Source organism: Triticum dicoccoides, chromosome 3B (genome assembly GCF_002162155.2).
Source record: "Triticum dicoccoides isolate Atlit2015 ecotype Zavitan chromosome 3B, WEW_v2.0, whole genome shotgun sequence".
Classification (NCBI taxonomy): domain Eukaryota; kingdom Viridiplantae; phylum Streptophyta; class Magnoliopsida; order Poales; family Poaceae; genus Triticum; species Triticum dicoccoides.
The window spans coordinates 767,121,699-767,132,986 of record NC_041385.1 but is presented as its reverse complement, the minus strand read 5'-3'; the positions used below and the strand labels follow the sequence as shown (position 1 = coordinate 767,132,986).

Genomic DNA, 11,288 nt, shown 5'->3' with positions numbered 1-11,288 from the left:
TTGTATCCTCTTGATGTGGCGTTTGAGTGAAAAAAAAATTCTTATCACAAAAGGCCTACAGATGCCATCCGTTGCAATGCCCACGATTGTCCTAAGTAGAGGAGGGGGGGGGGGGGTGGCATTTCTTCCCGTGCAAACAGATGGTAGCCAGAGGCCCTTTGAATCCCCCTTCCCATCCACGACTCTGAAGCAACATTTGAAATCGTGTGAATTTCTTGGGTCAATGGTGGCCTCTATCCTACATATTACTCGGAAGCTGATCAACCAAACAACTAACTCCACTTTGTCCAAACACTATCAACTACCTAACATTTTGCTAGCTAGGTTTCGTGGGCATTCGGTCAAACTTAAAATTAACACCGTGGTCAAAAGACATGGGTTGAAGGGTTGAAATTGACACCGAATGAGGGTGAAGGATGAGGGCTAACGGTCAGTGGGGGTGGATGGACATGTTTAGGATTTAGGGAGTTGACAAATTTTGAAACATGGGGAGGGAACGGGTCATTTTTACATCTCGCGTCTATGTCAAAGGTTCCCGTAAGCGAGCCAAGTGCATTAAGAAGCTCCCACAACAAATATACAACGCCAACTAATATGGTGTGTCAGCCTCCAACATTGGCACATGGCGCCCAAAGCATAAGCACAAGGCACCAGTGGCACTGGTGCCAAAATATTGGCACCGGACAAACCACTAGAACAAGAACATTTCTTTTTGAAAATGAGGGTATACCCCTGATTTTTGTGTCATGCACACAGAATATGGCCCTCTTAGTTGGTGAACATTCACTGGAGAGGATGGCAAGTGCGAACGTTTTCATGGCAAGTTTATTTGTAGGGGGTGGCAATTTCTTCAGACTAGGATGTTGATTCCACGGTAGAGAGGTCATCTTTGTTTGAAAAACGGTCACTTTTCCCAGCGAACGTGGCCAGTTAGCATTACCGAAACAATAACAATGCTTTGAGTGAGGCCAATTAAGTGCTAACAAATGACATTTTTAAGCCCTGAACCGTAATAGTAAGTACTTAACAAAAATAGAGGAGAAAAGGGCAAACGCTAAAAGAAAAGCTATTGGAGAGCACAAAAACAACTATCTAATGCTAGTTCTAGGTAACATGGGATTTTTTTTCAAACAGTGAAGTGCATTATAGGTCCCCCAAGGTATTTCAATGGTGTCATGTACGTCCCAGAACTATGAAAATTGGTATCCAAGTACTTAAAGTGCAATGAGTGTGTCATTCAAGTCCAAAATCAGTTCAATACTAAAGTGGTCTGAGGATCTATATTTTGCCTATCATTACACACTTATTGTACTTCGAGGATCTGGATGACAATTACCATAGTTTGAGGAACTATGTGGCATCCCTAAAATAGTTCAAAGAGGTACTGTGCATTTCACTCTTTTTAGAAGTATGCAATCCTGGAAACAAACAACATGTTTGTCTCTGATCATGCGTCCTAGCAGTTCTAACTCCTCCCTTAGGGCACATAATGCCATCTCAGAAGACGAAATACCCTCGCGAAGATGTCCGTGTGGCGGTCGAAGACACTGCATTAGCACGGGGCCGGCCATGAACAGACAATGGAAATCAAAAACAAATCAACCAGTCAGGCAGGCCGGCCGGCGGGCCTGAGCACCGCCGCGTGCATGATTAAGGAAGGCCAGCTCCGGCCGCTGCGTAGCTACAGTGTAGTAGGTGCGTAGGTTTGCAGGGGTGCAGGCACTGAGATCGAGCCAGTCGTCGTCGTCGTCACCCAGACGGGCAGAGCAACACAGAGCCACGAGCAGGAGCACGAGGCCGCAGGCGGAGACATTTCAAGGCAGAAATGACAAATTTGACCTGTGGTCAAAAAGAATTCATAAAATGAACTGTTCTTAAAAAAAATTCGCTCCGCTGACCTTTTCGTGTAGCGCCCGACAACTAGACGCCACACTATACTATGCGGCGCCTGACTGAAAGGCGCTACATACCTCGCAAGCATCGCACCTCGGGCAGTCTGAAAATTACTAAGTCAGTGTGCAACGCCTGAGAGCTAGGCGCCACACTATACAGTGCAGCGCCTAGCCTCTAGGCGTTGCACTAGTGGCCACTAGTGATTTCCCCCGCATGCATGTGTCTGAGCCGCCGGTGTTGGCTAATCGCCCCCGCTTCTTCATGGCTTGGTAATCAATCGATCTGGTCAGTCAAACGCCCGCTGGATCGTGTGGTTGACGTTCCCGCACGTACGTAAGGCCGGCCGGGGTGCATGGTGATTTCTCCGATGCAAGCGCGCTCACATGCATGTGTCCGACCCACCCGTGTTGGTTAATCGGCCTCCGCTTTTGCATGGCCTGGTGGTCAATCGATCGGTGCAATCAAAGGTCCACTGGACTATGGAGCAGTGTACATGTGATGAGGCGTAGGCACATGCATGCAACTGTTGCGAAAGGCCCATCCCTGAACGTGTAGGTGGTACATGCAACGCCTAGATGCTAGGCGTTACACTGTATAGTGTGACGCCTAGCTTTTAGGCGTTGCAAACTAACTTAGCAATTTTCAGGCAGTCTGAGGTGCGACGCTTGTCAGGTGTGTAGCGCCTTACGTTCAGACGCTGCACAGTGCAGTGTGGAGCCTGGCTGTCGGGCGCTACATGATAGGGTCGGAGGTGTGAAATTTTTTTAAGGACAGTTCATTTCGTGAATTAATGTCAAATTTGTTGTTTTTGCCACATTTCAACGCGCCCAGCCCAGCCACCAACACAGCCCGGCATATTCTCCCTCCTCGTTCATTTATATATGTACCCGCTCCGCCACCAGCCGGTTACAAGTGTAAGCAGCACGGCGAGACGAAAAGTAGCTCGCCTCGCCACGCTCCTGCGCTACACCGCCCCGCCGTGTCCAGTCCATTCAATTCCCAAGCTGGTCACGCCCACGCACCGCCCGTATAAAAGACGGGAGCTTAGCTAGCCAGCGACCCAAGATCGAAGGAGCAGATCGATCGATGGCCGACCACCACTATACACATCTCGGCGGCGGCAGCGGGAGTGGCGGCGGCGGGGGCGGGGGCAGCCCGCCTGAGCGGCTGCGCGGCGGCGGCGGGTCGGGGGACCAGGGGATCAAGGAGCAGGACCGGCTGTTGCCCATCGCCAACGTGGGGCGGATCATGAAGCAGGTCCTGCCGCCCAACGCCAAGGTGTCCAAGGAGGCCAAGGAGACGATGCAGGAGTGCGTGTCGGAGTTCATCAGCTTCGTCACCGGGGAGGCCTCCGACAAGTGCCACAAGGAGAAGCGCAAGACCGTCAACGGCGACGACGTCTGCTGGGCCTTCTCCGCGCTCGGCTTCGACGACTACGTCGACCCCATGCGCAGGTACCTCCTCAAGTTCCGCGAGCTCGAGGGCGACCGCGCCGCCGCCGCCGCCTCCTCCCGCGGGGGCCTCCCCGTCCCCGACGCCTCCACCTCCGGCACCGGCGCCAGCGGCTCCGGTAATTTCATGTTCGAAGCCATGGACAGGAGGGATAACACCGGCCCCGGCACCGGCAGGCAGTTTTGAACCACTAATACCTACTCCATCATCAGATCAGGCAGGCATCCATCTTCTTCCTTGATCCATCCCACAAGTGCTACCTAGCTACACCTTAATTACTCTCTCCATTTTCTTATTAGAGAGGTGACCAGCTAGCTAGTGGCAGAATTAGGAGTTAGCTGCTAGTGGGTAGTAGCAGAGAAGAGTAGTTGTTCTTCTGATTAATTTATCTGTTGTGTGTTGGAGATGGATGAAAGACAAGTAAAGGAAGACGATCACTAGGATCGATGGATGGACCGCGACCACGACGGCCGGGGCCGGCGACCGCGACACGGCGGAGTTGGAATTAATTGGAGAATGATGCATGATCGATTCGATCTGATTAGGTGTCCAGATTAATATTTATGTGGCAAATTAGTTGATGCTGCGCAACTTGGATCAGCTCAAGTACATTGTTTTTCAACTTCAGTGATTAAGATTGTAGATCAATTTCAATTTATCGATGTGCCTTTGTTTTTCTCTGCTAGTTTAATTTGGATATGACTGGGTTAATTAACTCCTTCATATATATACTAGCAGCGAGCTCATCCATATATACAGGCTGAGGAAGTTTGTGAGTACCGACTTACGCAGTACTCCCTCCATTCGTAAATATATGTCTTTCTAGAAATTTCAACAAGTGACTACATACGAAGCAAAATGAGTGAATCAACCCACTAAATATGTCTATATACATCCGTACGTGGTAGTCTATTTGAAATCTCTAAAAAGACTTATATTTAGAAACGGAGGGAGTAGGTATGTGTACCTAATAATATGTACAATTTTTTTGCACGCCCATAATGTTCTGCGCATTATTTTTTTTAGGGGAGTTTTGCACACTACTTTTTTTAACAGAGTACAATCAAAATCGCTTACATACACGAGCATACACTCACCCCTATGAACGCATGCACACACATCCTACCTCTATGAGCACCTCCAAGAGACTGAGCCGGCATAGCATCTTAAGATTGACGAAGTCACTACAGACGCCTTGTAGTCCGCGGGAACGTTTCGTCCCACTGAACGAACATCGCCGAAAAGTCTGAAATAAATCCAAAAAATGCAAACACAAATGTCAAGTCTAGGACTTGAACCCAAGTAGGTTAGAGATACCACTGTCCTCCTCACTATCCAACCACATGTTGGTCCGGGTTCTGCACATTACTTGTACTGTCTTCATCACCTATACAGAAGTCCAAGAAAACTACTAGATGAATTATGAAGATTTGGTTAGGTATGGGGAATATATTTGGTTAGGATGATGCAGGCGTTGCTTCCCCTCCATTTGCAAGACAATTCTCGAGGCTTGGGTTCAGAGCTGCTCAGCATCACTGTGATTTTTCTGTTTTTGCTCCCGCTCTACCCCTCTCTCTTACTCACTTTGTTTCAAAATAATTGAAGTTCTAGATTTGTCCTAAGTTTAACTTTAATAAGTTTGACCAAGTCAATATAAATATATATCAACATCAACACCAAATTTGCTTCATTAGGTTCACTATGAAATATTTTTTTTATATTATATATATATATTTAATGTTGTAGATCTTAGTGGCTTTTTCTGTAGACTCAGAGAAACTTCAAAAGGTTTGACTTAAAAGAGTTCTAGAACTTCAATTATTTAGGAACGAAGGGAGTGGATCGGCTAACACACCCGTAGGCCTTCCCAAAATGGTAGATGTATACTGAAATAAAATCTTGAGAAAGATGTCCATACGTATATGTGTGTATATTTTATTCCATGCGATCCATAAAACGCATCAGGTTCCATTATCAAGAGATAACGGAACAAAAGCAAAAACAATGCATATATACATTTGATTATAGATCTATATTGAAATTCAATATTGAAACAAGGGCTTGCATGAGTATATATAGAAATATTGCCAGGTTCGTGCGTCCATATGCTGGTATAGTGTTAGTATCCTGTCAGTCTATCACGCGGTCTTAAATGTTCATAGGACGCAGAAATTGATGTCCGTTAATTATGACATAATAACTAGCATGTTCTATGAGTGGTTGCAGAAGTGAGCACCTGCATGCTCCCAACAATTCAGGCAGGTGCATCACTATTCATGTCCTTTTTGTAGGTTCAACGGCTCTTTTGTATGAGAAATACATCAGCCATGCAATTTCCTTGCCAAAACCTAATTGATACTCCCTCCGTACGGAAATACTTGTCATCAAAATAAACAAAAGGGGATGTATCTAGACGTATTTTAGTTCTAAATATGCCCCTTTTTATCTATTTTGATGACAAGTATTTTCGGACGGAGGGAGTATGACGATACTACACTTATATCCTGGAGCTAGGTCGACATGCTGGTTTGAAAGGAAAAGAAACGCTGGAGGTCCTCTTATTCCTTTGTTTTTTGCGGGTAAAGATCCTCTTAATTCTTTGACCAACTTATGGCAAAAAATAGCTCATCTGTCCAGTTTAGCATAAGCTGTACACAGTTTGAATATAAACGTATTCTTATTTTGCTTGTTTCTGGGTTGTTGTTGTCATCTAGATTTAGCTATATATAGACTATAGGTATGCATGCAAGAGTGTCCAGTTTATGCTCATCATGGAATATATATGCATGAAAAGCGTGCGTCCAAAACGTCTGAATCAATCATGCACAATTGATAGTTTCTTCAACAAGAAACATTCGAGTAGGTTTTTGACCTTTCAAATGATTTGCTTATTTGGGCACCCTGCTGGCAGATGGTACTCTACAATAATAGCACTTGCTTTATCTTGTTGGAATCATTGAATTTCTGCCCCACAATTATAGCCATCAATGTACTATGTACTGTTCAAGATACAGAAGTTAGCACAGAAGCGGTTGTGGGCTTGTTGCTGGTGAATGTCCTAGAGTGCTCCTTAGATTATTGCTTGTTTCGGACATAACCCTAGAGCCAGACAACACAACAAACATGTTTTGGCAATTTGGTTTATCTGAACAAATTACACTGAAAGTGATAACTGAGAGAACACTCAGATATTTGTAAAAAGCATACACAGCCGTTACATGAATATCACTTGTAATCTACCGCTTTTAGGGGGCTTGTAATCTACCGCTTTTAGGGGGCTTACTTGCTACTCCAGATCTGAATAAAACAATTGCATTAATAGAATGAAAATTAGGTTAATTTGTGGACCCTAGAATTTAGGGGTTACCATCACTAAAACTACTACTACTAATTTCTTTCTAGAATTTGGAGGCCCTCCTACTGATTTCTTTCTAGAGGCAGTAATTGCAGTTTTCTGGAGAAAAATGATCGATTATATTAGCTAATGTATTTCTCAACCGCCTGCTCCTACTAATGTATTTTTAGAGAAAAAATATTGATTATATTAGCCAAAACTACTCCTACTAATTTCTTCCTAGAATATGGAGGCCCTCCTACTAATTTCTTTCTAGAGGCAGTAATTCCAGTTTTCTGGAGAAAAATGATCGATTATATTAGCTAATGTGTTCAAAGCTAGAGGTTATTTTTCTTGCTAGTAGTACTTGCATGGTCTCAATCTTATGGCTCTATCTAATTACCGCACCGTGGTGTGTCTCAATTCTTAACTTGTAGCTTTCAACACTATTACAGATAGTACTTCCTCAGTTTCTTTTTACTTCACATATAAGTTATGTCTTAAATCAAACCTTGTAAAGTTTGATCATATTTATATTTAAAAATAGCAACATCTACAACATCATATAAATATAATATAAAAGTAGATTCCATGATGAATCTAATGATATGGATTTGGTATGTAAATGTTGGTATTTTTTCTATAAACTTGGTTCTTCAAAAAAATTGAGTTCAGATAAATCTAATATGCAGAGTAAAAAGAAATCAAGGGAGTGCTATCTCAAGCGGAAAAATAAGGCATTCGAGGTGGCCTTTACAGCTATCTCAGATAGATGCCACATATAAAATGTCCTGATCCAAGGAAGGTTTCGGAGCCGTCCTAGATAGATGCACACATAAGGCAATCTCGTAGAAAAAAGGAAGCTCATCTCAAATGTTATTAACGTTACAAAAAGGGATATCTAGATCAAGATCGGAAGCCTCCATCACCGTCAGCCATGGAGGGGCACCACGACATGGATGTGGATCTAGACGAGAACGCCACCCACACCATGTCATTCGTGAAGTCGGTGTAGAACGGCAACTTCGATCTTAAACATAATGTATAAGAGAGACATCCATAGTATACGTAGAAACTTAAATTCACATCAATGAGGGGTTTGAACCTAGGAGGTAGATTTTGCAAATCCATAGTCTCTCAGCCAAGTGAATTAGGCTCACTCCCTAAGGGCACTCCCAACGATTTTAAAGCGTCATCCTAGGCAGTGGATGACTTGTAGATACAACCACCCCAATGCATTATCTCTTTGGTCTTGTATCTAAGTGATGTTGTAGGACAATTACATTGTGCCCCTAGTTGGGTCAGACCCATTTGATTTGCCCCTAAATTCAAAAAACCCTCATTTCTTCCCAAGCTCGTTTGCTCCTCCTATGCTTTTACGTTTTGAACATTTGACCGTCACTTTGAAAACTTCATAACAAATTCATATTAACTCGAAAAAATGCAAATAAGATAACTGTATGTTCAGAAAAACATCACCTATAAGTCATTTGCATTCATGACAAAAGTGTCTCAGCTCCTCTTTTCAAGCGGAGTATCTCGGCTCGAGCTCATAGGAGCTCATGTGAACAGTAAAATCAGAAAAAATAGAAAAAAATCAAACAATTCTGAAATTATTTGTGGCATACACTGACAAATATTTTGAGTTCTTGCAGAGTTTTGTCTTGTCGTGGCAAAAAAAAAATGATGAAACTTTGCAAGAAATCAAAACTTTTGTAAATTGTTTTTTCATTTTTATCGGAATTTATTGTTCAGGCCGAGATCATATGGGCTCGAGTTGGGACGGGGATTTTCCATCACTTTTTTCATGAATGCAAATGACATGCACATATAGGTGATGTTTTTATGAACATTCTGATACCTTATTTGTATTTTTCCTTAGTTAATATGAAGTTTTCAAAGTGACAATCAGACATTCAAAGGACAAAAGTATAAGAGGAGCAAACGAGCTTGGGCAGAAACGAGGGTTTTTTGAATTTAGGGGCAAATCTAACACGTGTGACCCAACTTGGGGCTCAAATCTTATTATCCCTAATTTTCTTAGGGGTCATGTTGGCATCTCAATATTGTGGCCTAAGTTTGGAGAGAAGGGAAATAGAGAAAAATCAGGAGGAAAGACACACCAGATCTAGTTATTAATTTCATTGCGTAGGAAAAACACATGCTAAGAGCCATATCTCCACTACCCAGCTCTCCTCTCTCTCTTCTTTAATTGGTGTGATACCTCAGCATTTTGCCTATGCTAAGAGCCAAGCATTGTGAGTAGCCTAAGGCCACATAATTTAGACAAACGGTGCAAACACGCACACACTTTCCTGGGATTGGTTGCGGCCTTGGTTGGCTTCCGTGTGACATCGGCGGTAGCACACTTGGCCTTGGGGGAGTCCTTGGTATTGTTAGGGATCTTGTAGGAGGCGCTAACCTTAACGAGCTCGCCGTCAGTGGTGAACCATCAAGGCTAGACGAAGAACATCTTCTTGTAGTTAGCCGCATCATGAACTGTCAGCCATTAGGGATGCCCTTTTGGTTGGCGGCAGAGGGCTCAGCTTCAGGCCTAGCAAGGCCGGAGAAAGGCAACCTGTTGGGAGGTTATGGAGAAAGGATGATTAGTTGGGGTGTAAGTAGATTTTAGTGTTTATATACTCATAAATCTTGGCCCTAATGAGATGGCTAGTTTTCTGAGACAGATTCACGCAGAAAGCCATGTCAAATGAAAGTTTTCATCAATTGCCATCTCGAGTGAGAAAACATCAGCAACGGTGTCAAAAATGTTGAGATATATTGCTTGTCATTCTCCACTTGTTCGAAATTTTTGATGAAGTGGTAGGTGCATGAAATTCAATATAGTATTAGAGCCAAGACCTGACTTCAATACCATGCCAACTTACTATTAAGTGAAATAGATGCTAGCTATATTGATCGTTTATCCCAGGTCTAAGGTCTGAAGAAGGCTAGAAAAGAGAAAGAGTGTTGAAATAGATTGCATGTCATTCTTCGTCGATACATCTTTTTGTGTTTACTGGTTGTTAGATGCATGCAATTCAAAACAAAACGGAACTGCATTGGGTGTAAATTTTAGCAAACTACCGTTTCTACCAGTTTCAAAGGCATCTAGCATGCCCTTGAATCTTGATAATGCTGACAGAAGGACGTAGGACTAGGAGTAGGAACAATGAAGAAAAATCTGTACAGCAAGGACGGATTAACTGACCATGATGCATGCTCAGCGAGTAGGTGGACCTTTGCGTTGGTAGTAACTGTCGGCTGAAATTACACATCTGGACCAATAGCCAGCGGATTAACCAGTTGTCCGACATGCGCTCCAGCGTTGTCTTGTCACAATTAACCTATAGCCCTGCCACGCATCTACGCTACTGTAAGAGAAAACATAACTATAGCTGCCCCCTGACAAGCATAATGCTTGGTCAGGATGGTCTCGTGAGACAATAAATCGCAATTAGTCTTGGCATGTGAATGTGTACCAGAGTAGCTATCCTTGCGCCTGCCAGAACAAGATGGAGGCAGGCAAAAAAAACCACACGAAAATCAATCAACGGCACACTGTTCGGCAGTCGGCACAAACGGGCATAGTATACTCGGAGCCGCGATGATCGAGAGCGGTACTCAATGGCGGATGGTTCCAGCCAATGGGGAGCTAATCTAGCAGTCATGGGGAAGAGCAAGAACACGGCCGCAGGAGGAGGCGGCAGAGGCATCAAAAGGCGAGCCTCTCCACCATTGGCTAGCCGATCCTCTTTTGGTGCACGCCGTTTTGCTTGTTTGAGAAGGCTGCAACCAAATCGGGAGCCTTTTGATCTGGTGGCCCTTCGCTGCTCCATCGGGCCGATTCCCTGTATCATACTCCTGTTCCTGTATACTCTCACGTTTCTTTTTGACCTCTTTGATTCGTAGGATTATAAAAATGTAGGAGTAGAAAAAATAATACGGAAAAGAATGTCATGCCCATTCAAATTCTAGAGGATTTGAATTTGTTTGACTGCATCACAGGAAAAATAAAGGATCTTTTCCAAGATACTTGAGTGGATGCTAAATTTTCTTTGTAATCTAGTACAATTGATTCCTTGGAAAAATTTCTACATGATTCAATCCTACAAATAAACGACCAACATAAGTAAAATTTCTCAAACTGTAATTCATCGAAAAATGCATTGACAATCATGTGAATATTTTTTTTCTTTCTATGATGATACTATTCATCCGTTTCAAACAAGGGAATGAACCATAGATTTTTTTGGAGGAATCTCCATTTTTTCTTTGAATTGAGTTTCATAGGGGAAATGAAGGAAATTTACAATCCACTCCAACCTCTTTTTTATATTCCTATGCAAAAAAAAAGAGATAAAGGACATAAGAGCACCTCCAACAGCTTCCCAAAAAAGCTTCTCCTATAAGTGCTTATTGGGGCTCTCCCAAAAACATTACTAGTTTCCACATGTGCGTTGTTGCAGCAGACCCCAATACAACTTTCTATGTATACGTAGCCTGACATATGAGCCCCACATGTCAGTGGGTAATCTGTCTCTATATATACCTTTCTCTCTTCCATTCATGGAGATACCGGCGGAGCTCTGGCTACTGACGGCACGAT

General features: G+C 43.3%; 1 protein-coding gene across 1 annotated transcript; it reads left to right on the top strand.

The window, feature by feature from the left end:
- The first annotated feature begins 2,823 nt into the window (after positions 1–2,823).
- On the top strand, positions 2,824–4,021 carry LOC119278382 (nuclear transcription factor Y subunit B-1-like). The gene has a single exon (XM_037559737.1). It carries the CDS (start codon positions 2,980–2,982, stop codon positions 3,529–3,531), a length of 552 nt encoding a protein of 183 aa, XP_037415634.1. The 5' UTR covers positions 2,824–2,979; the 3' UTR covers positions 3,532–4,021.
- The last annotated feature ends 7,267 nt before the right edge of the window (positions 4,022–11,288 follow it).